Source organism: Patiria miniata, unplaced genomic scaffold (genome assembly GCF_015706575.1).
Source record: "Patiria miniata isolate m_02_andy unplaced genomic scaffold, ASM1570657v1 HiC_scaffold_12, whole genome shotgun sequence".
Taxonomy (NCBI): Eukaryota; Metazoa; Echinodermata; class Asteroidea; order Valvatida; family Asterinidae; genus Patiria; species Patiria miniata.
The window spans coordinates 3,857,204-3,876,726 of record NW_024037050.1 but is presented as its reverse complement, the minus strand read 5'-3'; the positions used below and the strand labels follow the sequence as shown (position 1 = coordinate 3,876,726).

Genomic DNA, 19,523 nt, shown 5'->3' with positions numbered 1-19,523 from the left:
TTTTTCTTTGCCTTGTGTAGAATCGCTGTGGAGCTGAGCGCGTCGTATTCGTGTCACACATGTACATGCGCTTGGGTTGTCTATGGAAGATGCGACTGAACTGTTTGTAATGTTTGATGTGTGTCATGTACTCTTACAGCAAGACAGTTGCTTACCTCTCAAAGTACCTTACTCACTTTACTGAACTGCTGGATGGGGGACACAAGAGTCTGTGATCATTCGGAAGACGTTGGGAGTCATTAGGTCAAGAAGGTCGAGTCTAGTTGAGTCACGGTGCGTAGTTGAGTCGAGTCAAGTGGAGTCAAAAACTTAGCTGTAGTCAATTCGAGTGACAAATATTTGAACACTGTGTAACAAATAAATAGGAGATAAATTCATTTGTATCACTAACAGTTAACAAGAAGTGGAACGTCGGTCTGATAGGCTACTTGGTTTGGCTTCGGGTCTATAACTTGTTTCGCTGATCGTTGACAACATCAACACCAAATTGCATTATCATTACAGATAGCTTGTACACGGAACATCAGTACTCAACTTTACTAAGTCACTTCTAGATTATTTGTGAGATTGTGAGATTTGTCAGGATATTCCGGATTTCAGGATTTCTTGGTCCGGATTTCTCCTAATTTCTGTACTTTTAATAGATTCTTTTTGAAATATGGATTTCCTGTTTCTAGATGTTTTGAGATATTTTTACAAATAAAAGTTTATAAAGAACAAAAAAGGAAGGTATTTTAAGGGGTGCCTTAATATACCAACATTTAGCATACACCCTGTGCGTTGATAATTATTTACATTAAGTTGACCCGAAAGTCATGGATGAATCATCCCACTTCACACTGGCTGGTCTCAGTCTGTTAATCTGCTGTGAGAGTTTTAAAGGCTGTGTTCAGACAAGTTCAATAAGTGTCAAACCAGTGTTGTAGTCGAGTACTTTCTTCCGAGTACCAAGTACTGCCGAGTACTTAGGTTGCCGAGTACGAGTACTTGTACCTCTGAGTACAAGAACAGGTCTCCGAGTACGAGTACTAGTACTGCCGAGTACAAGTACGAGTACTGTACTTCCAAGTAAGAGTACGAGTACTTTTATTTCCCGAATACAGCCATACAGCAAATGGTTCATTGTGCGTAATTGGCCCAGGCCTAGTCAGACCGATGATACAGACCCACTCACGGCTAGCTGTTACATGTAAATGTGTTTGTCCGAACATGTACAGAGGAAAATCAGGAAAGTTCGATTTCTCCACAAGCTGAAAAACTATTTCAAACTGAAAGCATTGATAAAATAAGGCCGTGGTATATAAAGTCAGGCTATACCATTCCCCCCCCCCCAAGTATTGCTATTCGAGTACGAGTACTTTGCTGCCCGAGTACATGCACCGTCATTTCGAGTACTTTGACATTCGAGTACGAGTACCGAGTACGAGTACTACAACACTGTGTCAAACTGACCAACATTCACAAAAATAAATCCTTTTTCTTTATCATTATGTCCACCAGATGAGCCTGATGAGGGCAGTGAGGGCGATGTTCGGCTGGTTGGGCCATATCCCAACTACGGGCGTGTGGAGGTCCATCATGACGGTGTCTGGGGTACTGTCTGTGATGATAACTGGGACATGAATGATGCTGAAGTGGTCTGCAGACAGCTGGGCTTCACTAACGGAGCAGCAAGAGTATCAACTGTTGCGGAATTTGGTCCAGGTGTGGTGTTGTTTGAAGTTCCCTGCCCATCTCACTAATACCCCTCAAATTGGAAAGGATGTTACATTTACATGTATGTTAAAATCAAATTGACCAAAGAGTTAGTTTCTCTGCCAAAGACTGTTTTGTATAATCATTAATGCATGTAGCAATATACACCCTCCTGTATTCAGATGCAAAGTGATTCATCACACAATGAGTGCTTAGAAAGGCATGTTTGATTAAAAGTAAGTATTAGGTGTACTAAACTAAACCTGCTCAGTATAAAAAATGGCCAACTTTATAAAATGCATATAACCAGTTTCAGGCTTGTGTTTGTTAGTCACGCCACAGAGTATTACGAGCAACTCAGGTTGACCACACTTTTTATACAACACCTGAATAAATCCCAGTCATCTGATTGGTGGATCGTTGATCACATGTCTTTGAATTATTCGTACCAACGCACGGTGTGCGCGTGGCGCACAGCGCACAGTGCAATGGAAGTTCTATTGCACTGTGAGTAGAACTTACATTGGACGGTGTCACTTCTGCTGGTGGTAGCGCTGTTGGTAAATCAAGATAAATTGAATATGATTGTTCTTAACCTGTCAAACAGTTTGCATTAATATAAATATGATGAACTTGTCGAACTTTTAAACAGTTTTTAACCTGAATGAATTGGCTATTAAAAGGCAACCAATCAGATGACAAGGATTTATTCAGGTGTTATATAAAACAAAAATAAATGTTTCTTGTTCGTGCAATGGAAAGAATAATTTCAGATGAAATGTTCCATTTTCGCCTCGTGGAATGGAACATTTCATCTGTCACCTCATGAAATTATTCTTACCATTGCACTCACAAACATTCATTATTTGTATATATATTGTATATTAATGTGTTAACTGTTTGTATAAATTTTCTATTGACTAGACTTCAAAGTCTCTCTAAAAATGACTGCAACAGTTGATCTATTCCAAACGTTGAACTGTTCGTGTAATTCAAATCTCCAGCATATTTTAGTTTGGTGCAACCCTTGAATGCCAGTCTGACAGGGTTTTACGTGTCCATAAACAAGGAAATTGGCATTAGACTACATGTCCGAATATCTTTGCATATTTTTCCTCAAAGGTGAGGGTCCAATCCTCTTGGATGAAGTTGAGTGTGTCAACACGGAGAGCAGGCTTGCAGATTGCCCTAATGCAGGATGGGAAACTACCGACTGCAGTCACTCCGAGGATGCAGGGGTTGTTTGTCTGCCCAACGTAGGTCAGTATCTAGAGACTTGCAGAAGCATCTTCAATATACTTAAAAAGACGTTTGTTGAGATGTGTTTTATGCTTAGGTTTTGACACATAGTGTGTCGCACACACAGCTGTCAATTTCTATATGCCCGAGGACAATGCTTTATGTTTCCCTTTGTCCCTCTAATAGAATACTCTCCCATAGACTAAGCACATAACCATATGATCGAGGACTGGTTTCCACAAAAGACCCAATACTCAAGGACTGAAAGTATCTTTATTCTCCCGTTGTGTATCTGTCCTCTATCGTAAAGCTACTATACATTTTTTAATTTGAACTTGATATGGAAACTGGCGGTAGATGGAAACCGGTGCTTATTGCAACAGCGCAAGTAGAAAGTTATCAAAAACCCAAACTGTTGGTTGAATTACAAATGGTAATCAAATAGATGAATGATTTTAGAAAATACTTGCCTGTTTGCATTTTCTAGAGCCTGATGTGACAGTGCAACTTGTTGGTGGTGAGAATGACAAGGAAGGGCGCGTGGAAGTCTACTACCAAGGTGAATGGGGTACCGTCTGTGATGATGAATGGGATGATACCGATGCTAACGTCGTCTGTAAGCAGCTTGGATTTACAGGTGCTGTAGAGGCTGCTAGTGGAGCCCGGTTTGGAGAAGGTATAGGACAAATTCTTCTGGATGACGTGTCCTGCACAGAAGAGGACACCAGACTGGAAGACTGTGGAAACAGAGGTTGGGGAGTGCAAAATTGTGGCACAGTGAGGACGCTGGAGTGGTTTGTGCTGATACTGGTATGTATCACTGATAATAGTAAATTAGCTGAAGACATTGCAAATACTCATTTAAAAAACCTCTTGTAATAGAATTGTTTTAATGCCATTCCTAAAATATGTTTGTGTGTCCTATCCTAAATTGTTTTCAGTGTTCATATTGCCATTTTCACGAGTTTGGGGGCCTTTTTGTTCTTTACGCTGATGAAACCAAAGAGGAGATTTTATACTGTTCGAGGGAATGGATATATGCGCAAAGTTTGTTTTGATGTAAAATTTGTGTCATGTTCCCTTCAAACAGAAGACAGTTGCTTACTATGCTCACATACTGAACTGCTGATCTTTCAGACTTTCATAGATATTAATCCAGTTGTCGTTCTAACACTCCAAACTACCCTGAATACTACTCTTAGTAGTGCCTGAAACCGCCAGATCACTCAATGAGTTAATGGATTCATTATTACTACTATTACTGTAATAGGGCGACAGGTTTTGCGAACTCTGTCCACAATAGGGCGATACACCTTATTGAGGCGACAAAATAACTGTCGCCCTTTTATGAAAACGACCCTTAGGACAAGGAATTTTGCTGTCGAAAACCATCCAGATCGATTCCTCATGGTCCAATTAGTATAAATACTAAATTTCGTGGAAAAAACATGTAAACTTGGGTTAGATGACAGTTTAGGTTTGTGCACAAGTCTATGGGAAAGTCACCCTATTGCAGCCAAAAGAGTAATTATTAGTATTATTATTATTATTAATCATTTCTGGTAATGAAACCAAGGATTCCTCGAAACTGTAGGATGGCACTGTAGCTCGCAAGCCTGAAGAAACCTGTGGAGAGAAGACAATGAAAAGAAATTACAGTTTAAGAGGTGGGAGGAAAAGCCCAGAAGAATATTCTGGGGAAAACCCACGGAATCAGGCAGGGTTTGAAAACCCAATCCACATATTGGCCCAGGCGAGATTCGAACCCGGGTCACAGCGGTGGAAGGCGAGGAAAGTACCGCTATGCCAACCTGACTCCCCCAGTGAATGAAAACAATATAACACAATGTAATACAGTTGACATAAACTAAACCATTAAATAGAACTAGAATGCACGATGCTTGGGGAAGATATTTGCAAGCTGTGCTCTAAATTTTTCGTCAGATGCTGGCAGTGGTGGTGGTGGTGAAGTTTTCGAGACCTTACGTCTGGCCGGGGGATCAACACCCAACAGTGGCCGCGTTGAGGTTTACCGAGAGGGCGAGTGGGGGACAATCTGCGATGATCACTGGTCTGCCACCTCAGCCGAAGTAGTCTGCCGACAGTTGGGCTTCGGCGGTGTCACGAACAGTCTGGAAGGCGTCTCGGAGTTTGGGCAAGGAGAAGGTCCCATCCTGTCTGCGATATCATGTGAGGGGACAGAGGCCAACCTGGATGACTGCACTTGGGGAATTGGGGCACAATAGCCTGTGATCATACAGAAGACGTTGGGGTTACTTGTGAAGCAGAAACAGGTATGCCATATGTGTTAACAGTTGACTTCAACAGTTCAGTTAGAAAAAAAATTCTCCCTATGCAAAACGAGCTATGGATAATGGATAGCCTGAAATCACTTCATCAGTAGGTTCAAAAACTGAAAATTTAAATTTGTTAAAATGGCTTTAATAATAATACAATGTCAATTAGGCCAATTACGCCACTTGTTTGCCATTATTTAGTGAACCTAGTTTACAGAGTCTGACTGGAATTGAAATTTTTGTAGGTACTTATTATTTTGATGCTTTTTAAGTTTCCTTTCCTTGCACTAATGGGTTCAGTTACAGGGGTGATTTTCCTTCAGCTTTTTTTTTGTTGGAAGTACAAAGTTTTAGTGAATTTCTGTGTTACCGTAGCCTTGTCCAAGTGGTCTGGGTTTCTATCTGTGGGAGGGCACAAATCAAACAGTTCGTGTATGTGCCCATGTCTGGCATCCGGTTCGTTAGTAAAAACGTCATACACACGCTTGCACCACTGATTACAAGCGCCCATTGGATAAACACCCAAGTTGCGTTAGCTTAAGGTTCCGAAGGTTCCAATGCTACTTAATTAATGGCCAGTGGGCGTGGTTTAGACTGAACTGACGTCACACTAACAAACCGGATAATGCAACACAGACACCAGCATTGCTGTCGGTACTTCCATCTAAGTGAAAGGCTGAAAAACCGTCTTGTAGCTTGTGTAACTTCTTAATTTAATGAGTCTCTTTTATCTTTCATCTCCTTTTGGCCGAAAAAAAGTACAGAAACACAGTCACGCTTGAAATGGACCAATCACAGAGCAGTAGGTTTCCAGAAATAAATGAGTCATTTTTCAACTGGCCAATCACAATTAAAGCTTTTGAAATGATGTAATGCACTTTACATATTGACGAGTGACTCCATACAACTCTTGCTATTGTGACCAATGGGGTTCTGTCTTTTACGGGGAAGGGCTATGCCATTAATAATAATGATAATGAGCTGGCTTTTTAAGCTCAAATACATCTAAGCATTGGATTTCAAATTGTATGTAGGTTATCAGTAAATGCACACGTGAAAATGCTTATTGCACAATACATGCATTTGTGTGCTTATTTTACATACACCCCAAGGACAGACAGACAGAGGGAGAACAACAGATTCTTTGTTGTCCTCGACCGTTCGTCTTTTGTTAAAAACGGTCCTCCATTGTGCTTTCGTGTTTTTCAACAATAATTACACCAGTTACTTTTTCGGATGGCTGCAAATGATGGACTATAGCTTTAACCAATGGTGTGGTCCAAAGAGCACTGCGCAACGTGTGTTTGTCGCGCACATAAAGCTGCATGTTCGTTGAGAATAAATCGTGTACGTTCGTATGAATCGCATTTAATAACGGTATATGCAGGGTAATACGTACGTACGTACGTACGGGGTACGTACCATGGGATCGCGGTTTATTTCGAAGCTTCTCGAGTCGAGTACGCAATGTTTGCAGGCTCATGTTTAATATCGGCGCCGGTATTTTTGTAAGGAGGTTACCTCCTCCTTCCCTCACCTCCCCTCTTTTTTCCCCTTCTATTCCTGTTGTTTTTGTTTTTTTGACTCAAATTTGACGGGGGGCACGTGCCCCCGCGGCCCTCCCCTGGATCCGCGCCTGTTTTTGGTTTTCATGCTGATGAAACCAAAGTGGGATTTGTATTCTGTTCAAGGGAATGGATATTTGCACAACGATTGCTCATTACAAATAGTTTGTACACGGCGAGTCGCAAAATGAACATCAGTACTAAGTCACTTATTGATTACATGCGGTGCGCGCGGAATGAGCGTTTGTCGCAGCAATCGCGTTTATCCTTTTGCATGTGTGCATACCCCGTGTTTGTCAGTGCAAGTCTACCATCGCCTGATCGCGCGGGCGCGGGCACGTGCGCGCTGAGTTGTTACTAACAACACAGCGGTGGAGCGTATAGTATTGTAGTAGCGAAATGCTGTTCGCCGTATTTTATGGCGGCCAAAGGACTGATGAGTAGACAATATGTTTGGTCCTAGGTACGGGGGCATAATTTTACCAACTGCATTGAATGACAATTCAAAATGAAGCTTACTAAATCCTCTTCACAGTGCCAAGGGTGCATTTATTACTTGAAGTTACGGGGAGTCATACATCCGGGAACTATCGGTACATTACGCACAGTGGGGTAGCCCAAGGGTCACACTGTCAATTACGTGCAAATCTCCATAAATCGTTCTGCTGTCAGTCAAAATGTTTGTGTCGTCACAAGTAAGAAAATGTACCAGGTACGGATGATTGGTTGTTCATTTTGTAAAAATTGTCCTCCAGATTTTTAAAGTAATATATCTTCTAAGTCAAACTTGGTGCGCATTACTCTGAAAGTCTTGGAAACGGCCGTGAGGCCGTCTTTTTCTTTGCCTTGTGTAGAATTGCTGTGGAGCTGAGCGCGTCGTATTCGTGTCACACATGTACACACGCTTTGGTTGTCTATGGAAGATGCGACTGAACTGTTTGTAATGTTTGATGTGTGTCATGTACTCTTACAGCAAGACAGTTGCTTACCTCTCAAAGTACCTTACTCACTTTACTGAACTGCTGGATGGGGGACACAAGAGTCTGTGATCATTCGGAAGACGTTGGGAGTCATTAGGTCAAGAAGGTCGAGTCTAGTTGAGTCACAGTGCGTAGTTGAGTCGAGTCAAGTGGAGTCAAAAACTTAGCTCTAGTCAATTTGAGTGACAAATATTTGAACACTGTGTAACAAATAAATAGGTGATAAATTTGTATCACTAACAGTTAACAAGAAGTGAAACGTCGGTCTGATAGGCTACTTGGTTTATAACTTGTTTCGCTGATCGTTGACAACATCAACACCAAATTGCATTATCATTACAGATAGCTTGTACACGGAACATTAGTACTCAACTTTACTAAGTCACTTCTAGATTATTTGTGAGATTGTGAGATTTGTCAGGATATTCCCGATTTCAGGATTTCTTGGTCCGGATTTCTCCTTATTTCTGTACTTTTAATAGATTCTTTTTGAAATATGGATTTCCTGTTTCTAGATGTTTTGAGATATTTTTACAAATAAAAGTTTATAAAGAACAAAAAAGGAAGGTATTTTAAGGGGTGTCTTAATATACCAACATTTAGCATACACCCTGTGCGTTGATAATTATTTACATTAAGTTGACCCGAAAGTCATGGATGAATCATCTCACTTCACACTGGCTGGTCTCAGTCTGTTAATCTGCTGTGAGAGTTTTAAAGGCTGTGTTCAGACAAGTTCAATAAGTGTCAAACCAGTGTTGTAGTCGAGTACTTTCTTCCGAGTACCAAGTACTGCCGAGTACTTAGGTTGCCGAGTACGAGTACGAGTACCTCTGAGTACAAGAACAGGTCTCTGAGTACGAGTACTTGTACTTCCGAGTACAAGTACGAGTACTGTACTTCCAAGTAAGAGTATGAGTACTTTTATTTCCCGAATACAGCCATACGGCAAATGGTTCATTGTGCGTAATTGGCCCAGGCCTAGTCAGACCGATGATACAGACCCACTCACGGCTAGCTGTTACATGTAAATGTGCTTGTCCGAACATGTACAGAGGAAAATCAGGAAAGTTCGATTTCTCCACAAGCTGATAAACCATTTCAAACTGAAAACATTGATAAAATAAGGTCGTGGTATATAAAGTCAGGCTATACCATTCTCCCCCCCCCCCAAGTACTGCTATTCGAGTACGAGTACTTTGCTGCCCGAGTACATGTACAGTCATTTCGAGTACTTTGACATTCGAGTACGAGTACTCGAGTACGAGTACTACAACACTGTGTCAAACTGACCAACATTCACAAAAATAAATCCTTTTTCTTTATCATTATGTCCACCAGATGAGCCTGATGAGGGCAGTGAAGGCGATGTTCGACTGGTTGGGCCATATCCCAACTACGGGCGTGTGGAGGTCCATCATGACGGTGTCTGGGGAACTGTCTGTGATGATAACTGGGACATGAATGATGCTGAAGTGGTCTGCAGACAGCTGGGCTTCACTAACGGAGCAGCAAGAGTATCAACTGTTGCGGAATTTGGTCCAGGTGTGGTGTTGTTTGAAGTTCCCTGCCCATCTCACTAATACCCCTCAAATTGGAAAGGATGTTACATTTACATGTATGTTAAAATCAAATTGACCAAAGAGTAAGTTTCTCTCCCAAAGACTGTTTTGTATAATCATTAATGAATGTAGCAATATACACTCTCCTGTACTCAGATGCAAAGTGATTCATCACACAATGAGTGCTTAGAAAGGCATGTTTGTTTAAAAGTAAGTATTAGGTGTACTAAACTAAACCTGCTCAGTATAAAAAATGGCCAACTTTATAAAATGCATATAACCAGTTTCAGGCTTGTGTTTGTTAGTCACGCCAAACCACAGAGTATTGCAAGCAACTCAGGTTGACCACACTTTTTATACAACACCTGAATAAATCCCAGTCATCTGATTGGTGGATCGTTGATCACATGTCTTTGAATTATTCGTACCAACGCACGGCGCGCGCACAGCGCACAGTGCACAGTGCAATGGAAGTTCTATTGCACTGTGAATAGAACTTACATTGGACGGTGTTACTTCTGCTGGTGGTAGTGCTGTTGGTAAATCAAGATAAATTGAATATGTTTGTTCTGAACCTGTTGAACAGTTTGCATTAACATAAATATGATGAACTTGTCGAACTTTTAAACAGTTTTTAACCTGAATGAATTGGCTATTAAAAGTCAACCAATCAGATGACAAGGATTTATTCAGGTGTTATATAAAACAAAAATGAATGTTTCTTGTTCGTGCAATGGAAAGAATAATTTCAGATGAAATGTTCCATTTTCGCCTCGTGGAATGGAACATTTCATCTGTCACCTCATGAAATTATTCTTACCATTGCACTCACAAACATTCATTATTTGTATATATATTGTATATTAATGTGTTAACTGTTTTTATAAATTTTCTATTGACTAGACTTCAAAGTCTCTCTAAAAATGACTGCAACAGTTGATCTATTCCAAACGTTGAACTGTTCGTGTAATTCAAATCTCCAGCATATTTTAGTTTGGTGCAACCCTTGAATGCCAGTCTGACAGGGTTTAACGTGTCCATAAACAAGGAAATTGGCATTAGACTACATGTCCGAATATCTTTGCATATTTTTCCTCAAAGGTGAGGGTCCAATCTTCTTGGACGAAGTCGAGTGTGTCAACACGGAGAGCAGGCTTGTAGATTGCCCTAATGCAGGATGGGGAACTACTGACTGCGGTCACTCTGAGGATGCAGGGGTTGTTTGTCTGCCCAACGTAGGTCAGTATCTATAGACATGCAGAAGTATCTTCAATATACTTAAAAAGACGTTTGTTGAGATGTGTTTTATGCTTAGGTTTTGACACATAGTGTGTCGCACACACAGCTGTCAATTTCCATATGCCTGAGGACAATGCTTTATGTTTCCCTTTGTCCCTCTAATAGAATACTCTCCCATAGACTAAGCACATAACCGTATGATCGAGGACTGGTTTCCACAAAAGACCCAATACTCAAGGACTGAAAGTATCTTTGTTCTCCCGTTGTGTATCTGTCCTCTATCATAAAGCTACTATACATTTTTAAATTTGAACTTGATATGGAAACTGGCAGTAGATGGAAACCGGTGCTTATTGCAACAGCGCAAGTACAAAGTTATCAAAACCCAAACTGTTGGTTGAATTACAAATGGTTATCAAATAGATGAATGATTTTAGAAAATACTTGCCTGTTTGCATTTTATAGAGCCTGATGTGACAGTGCGACTTATGGGCGGTGAGAATGAAAAGGAAGGGCGCGTGGAAGTCTACTACCAAGGTGAATGGGGTACCGTCTGCGACGATGACTGGGATTATACCGATGCCAACGTCGTCTGTAAGCAGCTTGGGTTTACACGTGCTGTACAGGCTGCTAGTGCAGCTCGGTTTGGAGAAGGTACAGGACGAATCCTTCTGGATGATGTGTCCTGCACAGAAGAGGACACCAGACTGGAAGACTGTGGAAACAGAGGTTGGGGAGTGCAAAATTGTGGGCACAGTGAGGACGCTGGAGTGGTTTGTGCTGATACTGGTATGTATCACTGATAATAATAAATTAGTTGAAGACATTGCAAATACTCATTTAAAAATCTCTTGTAATAGAATTGTTTTAATGCCATTCCTAAAATATGTTTGTGTGTCCTATCCTAAATTGTTTTCAGTGTTCATATTGCCATTTTCAAGAGTTTGGGGCCTTTTTGATTTTTACGCTGATGAAACCAAAGAGGAGATTTTATACTGTTCGAGGGAATGGATATATGCGCAAAGTTTGTTTTGATGTAAAATTTATGTCATGTTCCCTTAAACAGAAGACAGTTGCTTGCCATACTCACATACTGAACTGCTGATCTTTCAGACTTTCATAGATATTAATCCAGTTGTCGTTCTAACACTCCAAACTACCCTGAATATTACTCTTAGTAGTGCCTGAAACCGCCAGATCACTCAATAAGTTAATGGATTCATTACAGTGAATGAAAACAACATAACACAATGTAATACAGTTGACATAAACTAAACCATTAAATAGAACTAGAATGCACGATGCTTGGGGAAGATATTTGCAAGCTGTGCTCTAAATTTTTTGTCAGATGCTGGCAGTGGTGAAGTTTTTGAGACCTTACGTCTGGCTGGGGGATCAACACCCAACAGTGGCCGCGTTGAGGTTTACCGAGAGGGCGAATGGGGGACAATCTGCGACGATAACTGGTCTTCCACCTCAGCCGAAGTAGTCTGCCGACAGTTGGGCTTCGGCGGTGTCACGAACAGTCTGGAAGGCGTCTCGGAGTTTGGGCAAGGGGAAGGTCCCATCCTGTCTGTGATATCGTGTGAGGGGACAGAGGCCAACTTGGATGACTGCACTTGGGGGACTTGGGGCACAACAGTCTGTGATCATACAGAAGATGTTGGGGTTACTTGTGAAGCAGAAACAGGTATGCCATATGTGTTAACAGTTGATTTGAACAGTTCAGTTAAAAATAACATTTCTCCCTATGCAAAACAAGCTATGGTAATGGATAGCCTGAAATCACTTCATCAGTAGGTTCAAAAACTGAAAATTGAAATTTGTTAAAATGGCTTAATAATACAATGTCAATTAGGCCAATTACGCCACTTGTTTCCCATTATTTAGTGAACCTAGTTTACAGAGTCTGACTGGAATTGAAATTTTTGTAGGTACTTATTATTTTGATGCTTTTTAAGTTTCCTTTCCTTGCACTAATGGGTTCGGTTACAGGGATGATTTTCCTTCAGCTTTTTTTTTAGTTGGAAGTACAAAGTTTTAGAGAATTTCTGTGTTACCGTAGCCTTGTCCAAGTGGTCTGGGGTTCTATCTGTGGGAGTGCACAAATCAAACAGTTCGTGTATGTGCCCATGTCTGGCATCCGGTTCGTTAGTAAAAACGTCATACACACGCGCTCACCACTGATTACAAGCGCCCATGGGATAAACACCCAAGTTGCGTTAGCTTAAGGTTCCAAAGGTTCCAATGCTACTTAATGGCCAGTGGGCATGGTTTAGACTGAACTGACGTCACACTAACGAACCGGATAATGCAACACAGACACCAGCATTGCTGTCGGTACTTCCATCTAAGTGAAAGGCTGAAAAACCGTCATGTAGCTTGTGTAACTTCTTAATTTAATGAGTCTCTTTTATCTTTCATCTCCATTTGGATGAAAAAAAAGTACAGAAACACAGTCACGCTTGAAATGGACCAATCACAGAGCAGTAGGTTTCCAGAAATAAATGAGTCATTTTTCAACTGGCCAATCACAATTAAAGCTTTTGAAATGATGCAATGCACTTTACATATTGATGCGTGACTTCATACAACTCTTGCTATTGTGACCCATTGGGTTCTGTCTTTTATGGGGAAGGGCTATGTCATTAATAATAATGATGAGCTAGCCTTTTAAGCTCAAATAAATCAAAGCATTGGATTTCAAATTGTATGTAGGTTATCAGTAAATGCACACGTGAAAATGCTTATTGCACAATAAAAAAAAGGGACGAACCTGTGTTCACAGGAATGGAGTGCCCATCTCTCTTTCGTTTAGCGATTGGGCCAGACTTGAGTCCATGCATGAAACACTGCTGTGGGGGGATCGCCACACCTCCTCCACAGCGAGTCTGTTACCTTCCCAGCATTGGCTAATGCCGGTACCCATTTAACACCTGGGTTGAGAGGAGTAATTGAGGTAAAGCACCTTACTCAAGGGTACAACAGGCATGGCCATGATGGGGCTTGAACTCACAACCTCTCAATGTTTTGCACAATACATGCATTTGTGCGCTTACTTTACATACACCCTAAGGACAGACAGACAGACAGAGGGAGAACAACAGATTCTTTGCTGTCCTCGACCGTTCGTCTTTTCTTAAAAATGGTCCTCGATCGTGCGTTTCTTTGCTTAGTCTATGGGAGTGTGTTATATTCATTGAGCTCTATTAAATTACAAGAGCGCTAACTCCTCATTTTTGCGCACGGAGAAGCTTTGAAGCCGCTCTGGGCGCAGACATTTTGAATTGATGTACATGTTTGTAGAACACAGTCAAAATAGATGGATTGAATTCTAAAAGTGTACTCTAAATACAACGCGCAAGTAGAAGATACGCAAACAACTTAAGCGCGTCATGACGGTTCAAAAAACGTCACGGCGAAAAGCATCTGTGCACGCATCGGAGGGACGCGCACATGTTGCACTGTTTGCGTAGAGCAAAATGAAACACTCATTTGCTGATCGTGCGTTTCGGTTTTGGGCGTATCGGCTTCAATGACGCACCGGTATGGAATACAAACGCAGATATGCAAATAGCCGTACAAAATGCCGTACAAAATTTTGGGTTTTTCATAGGTTTTTGCACAAACATGGATGCGCCCATCAGGCATTACTTTGTACATCGAGTTAGCGCTCTAGTAATTTAATATAGCTCTATGGTTATATTATGATTACAGGGACAGAGGGAAACACGATGCCTTGTCCTCGAGAGTAATGTAAAGTACAACAATGTGTGCATGTGTACATGTACGCCACTCACGCTGCGTATTTCCCTTTTCATCATCCGGCCGATACTACGGGAGTTGATGACAAACGGTTATTGTTGAGATATTGTTTGTTATTTGAGATATTGTTTGTTATTATTGTTGAGATATTGTTTGTTATTTGAACTACATGTATTAGAGCACCAAGCATATGCTTGTCATTTTCTCTCATTTATTCTTCCATGGTTTCAGAACCAGAACATTTTCCATTGAACTGTGCATTTAATTTAAACTAAATTTGAGCTTGTATAACGGAGAAGACTCCAGTTTTATCACCTACAGAGAAAAACACAACCTTGGCTGATGAGGCGAAAGAATTCCGTGTGAAATCATTACTCACCTTCTTTCGTTCGTTCTTTTGTTTGTTAGTAACAGAACCTGACATTGTTGGAGACATTCGATTGGTCGGGCCGGAGACCAATGTGGGACGTGTGGAGGTGAGACGCGATGGCGACTGGGGAACTGTCTGTGACGATAGCTGGGACATGAATGATGCTCAAGTGGTCTGCAGACAGCTGGGCTTCACTAACGGGGCTGTGAGAGCTTCATTGAGCGCCGAATTTGGCCAAGGTATTGCAGTGTGTTTCAAGTTTCCAGTGTTTCAAGTATCAATGCATCAAAGAAGGCATGTACAGCTTGTTAGTTGATCGAAAGAGGCCAAATAATTTGATTGACAAGGGCCCATACCACATTTTATACATGTCGTCAGTTTCAAATTTGCCCTTTTTTTGTATTTGCCATGTTAACTTTAATTAAAGTCATTTGTAACTGAGTATTGGCTAGTTTTACTCTTAACAGTAAACTTCAAAATAAATTTACCAGGCAGTGCGTACTGTCTTTCTCAAAGATATATCAATGGAGTTACATATGAATCATAAATCCAATCTTTTTTTCTATGTAGAGAAAAAGTTTTTTGGTAGTAAGAAATTAAAATGTCAGAAACAATTTTCCTTGAAAAAACAACAACAACCATATGAGTTTCAATTGGCTGACAGAAGACATTTGCTCAACGTCATTTGTGGGGTGCTGTGGTCCAATGGTTACGGTGTCCGACTCGTGTGCCGTGGTACATGGGTTCGAATCCTGACGGGGAAGATGGTGCTTGTGCGCTTGGGCAAGACACTTTACTACGATTGCCTCTCTCCACCCAGGTGTAGTAACTGGGCACCTGGTAGGAAGAAATTCCTTCAAATGCTTGAGCGCCATAATGGCAGCCGTGCTAAAGCCAAGGTAATAATAGAGCGCCAGGAGATTCACTTTGTGACGGACATGAGCGCTACACAAGAAGCCAATATTATTATTATTATTATCTATCTTTTTTTAAGGTGTGGGTGAAATCTTCCTGGATGATGTTGAGTGCACAGGCTCTGAGAGCACAATTACAGAGTGTCCAAGCGCAGGTTGGGGAGTGGAAAACTGTGGCCACTCGGAAGACGCAGGCGTTGTTTGTATACTTGATGAAGGTGGGTAAAGCTTTTTGCCAATTTCTGAGAATCAAGTAACCTATAGATTCGTAGGAATTCATAGAAAATTGTGCGTGGATACTTCTGAATCACTCTTTGAACTTAATGTAATAAAAATACTATGAATAAACTACACCATTAGAACAATCTGAAAATTTTCTTTCGGCTGGTATGATGTATGGGTGCAGTGGTGTAGCCAGGATTTTTTCAGTGGGGGGCGCTGGGGGGGCTGGAACATTTCATGGGGGGGCGTCAAGCAGGGGCGTCAATCGCTTCTCAAAAGTGTGGGGGGGGGACATACCTTGATCATAGCTGATGCAAGCGCAAAGCCCTAACGGCGTGGGGTTTGGGGCCCGCTTAAGGGCCCCGAAAAAAATTGGATTCTAGATGTTCTTTGGTGTGATTTGAAGCAATTTCTTAAGACTTTCCTCCATGCTTTAACTAATATTTTGTTGGCAAAAGATAATTATTTGAACATCGTTTTCGAGATTGGAGACATTGAATCAGCTATGGGTATTCTGAGCTATTAGTGTGGGGTTCGGGGCCCGCTTAAGGGCCCTGAAAAAAATTGGATTTTCGATGCTCTGTGGTGTGATCTGAGGCAATTTCTTACCACTTTAACCAATAATTATCTTAGCACAAAAGATAATAATTTAAACATAATTTTCGAGGTTTTCTCAGCTAAAGGTATAAGAAAATTTTGTGAACATTGTTTTCGAGGTTGGAGTCATTGAATCGGCTACCAGAATTCTGAGCTATAGGCGTGGGGTTCGGGGCCCGCTTATGGGCCCCGAAAATTTTTGGATTTTAAATGCTCTGTGGTGCTATCTGAGGCAATTTCTGACCACTTTAACCAATATTTTCTAAGCAAAAGATACATTGTAGTACATAATAGGGCCCATGGCATCATGTAGATCAATGGTATTTTTTTTAGAAACTCAAAATCTCAGTGGGGGGGTGACTGGGGGGGCGACAAGGTTTCATGGGGGGCGGTCGCCCCCCCATGCCCCCCCGGTGGCTACGCCACTGTATGGGTGGCAAAACGTAGCAGCATGCTAGCTTGCTGAAAAGCAGTGGATAAATCTGTGTAGGGGGTGTGTTTCCTGGGGCCAATTTCATGAAACGCTAAGACGCATCTTAGGAAGGGTAACTCGTCTTAACTCGCGACTCATCCTAGGATCGATTTCACCAAACTTAAGACGCATTCAGCACTATTTGTTTTATAACTCCTCACCCACAGATTCTGCTTGAATCTCTTAAATTCAAGAGATTGCTGTCAATGTGAATGCGATGGAAGACTATCATGACTTAAAAGTCTTGGAAATCACATAACTGTGACTCGCATTTTTGATTCTTAGAGCCTGATGTGACGTTACGACTTGTTGGCGGTGAGAATGACAATGAAGGGCGCGTGGAAGTCTACTACCAAGGTGAATGGGGTACCGTCTGTGACGATGAATGGGATGATACCGATGCCAACGTCGTCTGTAAGCAGCTTGGGTTTGAGAGAGCCGTAGAGGCCATCAGTGGAGCTGGGTTCGGGGAAGGGACGGGATCCATTCTGCTGGATGACGTGGCCTGTACCGAAGATGATTTGAGGCTGGAAGACTGTCAGAGCCGTGGATGGAGAGTGGAAAATTGTGGCCATGCTGAAGACGCTGGCGTGGTTTGTGCTGGTGCTGGTAGTGGTGCTGGTAGTGGTGATGGTGGTATGTATCACTTAGAATATTAAAATGTGCGGAGAAGACATATGTACTTAAAAGGGACATTATTAGGGACATATTTTGTGCAACTTTCTACTCCTCTTATGTATGAAAACAACTTGACATCCCTTTTTGGTTAATCTTATTGAAAAGTGCACTTCTTCAAACATTTGAAAATAAATGTGTGCTTGGGAGGTGTGTTTAATACTGGTTGGAGTCTGAAATGCTGCTGCAGGTAATTATCAGCATTCCAGACACCCACCAGTCTTAAACATAGTGTTTAATACCGACCTAGCACATTATTTATTCCCATTCATCAATACCTTTTCATTCCAAAAATCAAAATGTTTAGGTCCAAAAGTCAAAACAAGTCAAAAATTAAAAATTTCAAACGATTTTGTTCAACAATGTCACTTCATGTTTGTGGAAACACCCCTCTAGCTATATAATGGAGTGTGAAGCTCACGAGTAAGTCGTAAACAAGTCCTTTGATGGAGATCGGCGCACGCATAGCGGGTACTGTGTGATGTCGTGCAAAATGCAGCTGTAGCGGTGCGTTGTAAATTTAGAAATTTACAGAAATACTGACTCACTGGTAGTATTGGGCATGCCTGTTATACGTGAGGATTGAGAACGTTCAATCAATAAAACGGTGAAAGGGCACTGGATTTTGATAGGATTCATATTCATGTGACACTGGAAAAGTGTTTAAGACCTGCCAGCCGGTCTCTATCATCCTTTTAAGACCGACCAGGTGATGGGCTCTCGACCAATAGGAATGGGTAAACTGTCTTAGGTATTTATGAATAGAGGTTAAAGTTCCTAAAACATGCATGCCCTCGTGGTAACCTCTCCCAATCAGAATGAAGAAATGAGATGTCTAAACCAATTACATAAAAACACGATGCTGAATCTTTAAAACAATGTATTGACTAATCCACATTTTCTTGTCCGTGTTCTATTTTTTTTAGTGGTACATCCAGATGAAGGTAACCTTCGACTGATTGGCCCGGAGCCCAATATGGGTCGTGTGGAGGTGAACCATGATGGCGTCTGGGGAACAGTCTGTGACGACAGCTGGGACGTAGATGATGCCAACGTGGTGTGCAAACAGCTAGGCTTTACTAATGGAGCCGTACGAGTGTCAAATCTTGCTGAGTTTGGTCCAGGTGATATACTTAACCCTTAACAGAACTCAACCCATCAAACCCCAATGGCATGTTTTGTTGGAATATGTCAGGATGGGTACAGTACCCCTAAACTGACAGTCTTTTACATTGGATTGGCACACCTCCAGAAACAAAGTCAGAAATATGTGTGTGCAGTTGTTCATATGGTGTTGGAATTTGCCAGGATGGGTATGGTTCCTAGTAAATCATGCTCGGGAGTTAGGGTTAATCATATTGGAAATAGTTTATCTTCACGCATGCATGGATCTCCCCGCAAACACGCTTCATCAAGGGTGGAGAGGACTGTACCCTGCAGCCCGGTACCTGAATCCAAGAACTCCAGTTTTGATAATATGAGTCACAAATCAGCAAGGGTAGTTTCTGTGATCTGAAATTGTCTCTGTTTGTTTTTTACTTCAAAATGTAAAGTTTCCACTGAGCTGAAACTGAAACTGTAATTTTCAGAAATGGACAGATTTGGGGGTTAGTATTTTATAAATTGTAGCAAATATCGTTCGACTTATTTCAGATTTTGTGTTCATGGATGCCTGGAAAAGAAAAAAAAAAGGTTGTGCTCATAGTCTGGTTCCCAGACCTTGCGCTTCAGACGGAACAAGTTATAGCCGTCATGGAATTGTCGGGTCAGGTATCGGACTGGCTGGCTTGTACTCGTTCACAGATATGTTACCGATTGCAAACTAAATGTGGACTAACTAAAATTCGGTCAAGTGGGCCAGTATTTGAAACAAGCCGCTTTTTTCAAATGATGATTTGGCTGAACCATCGTTTGAATATGATACAAAAGTC

General features: G+C 41.5%; 1 protein-coding gene across 1 annotated transcript in view; it reads left to right on the top strand.

The window, feature by feature from the left end:
• Window positions 1-19,523, top strand: part of LOC119745692 — a 104,492-nt gene that overhangs the window by 70,949 nt on the left and 14,020 nt on the right. The window contains 14 exon segments of the mRNA XM_038222233.1: window positions 1,501-1,704; window positions 2,818-2,955; window positions 3,422-3,703; window positions 3,706-3,744; window positions 4,906-5,157; window positions 5,160-5,228; window positions 9,142-9,326; window positions 10,445-10,577; window positions 11,043-11,366; window positions 11,926-12,267; window positions 14,751-14,951; window positions 15,707-15,844; window positions 17,203-17,553; window positions 18,519-18,716. Of these exon segments, the coding sequence (XP_038078161.1) occupies window positions 1,501-1,704; window positions 2,818-2,955; window positions 3,422-3,703; window positions 3,706-3,744; window positions 4,906-5,157; window positions 5,160-5,228; window positions 9,142-9,326; window positions 10,445-10,577; window positions 11,043-11,366; window positions 11,926-12,267; window positions 14,751-14,951; window positions 15,707-15,844; window positions 17,203-17,553; window positions 18,519-18,716 (2,856 nt within the window).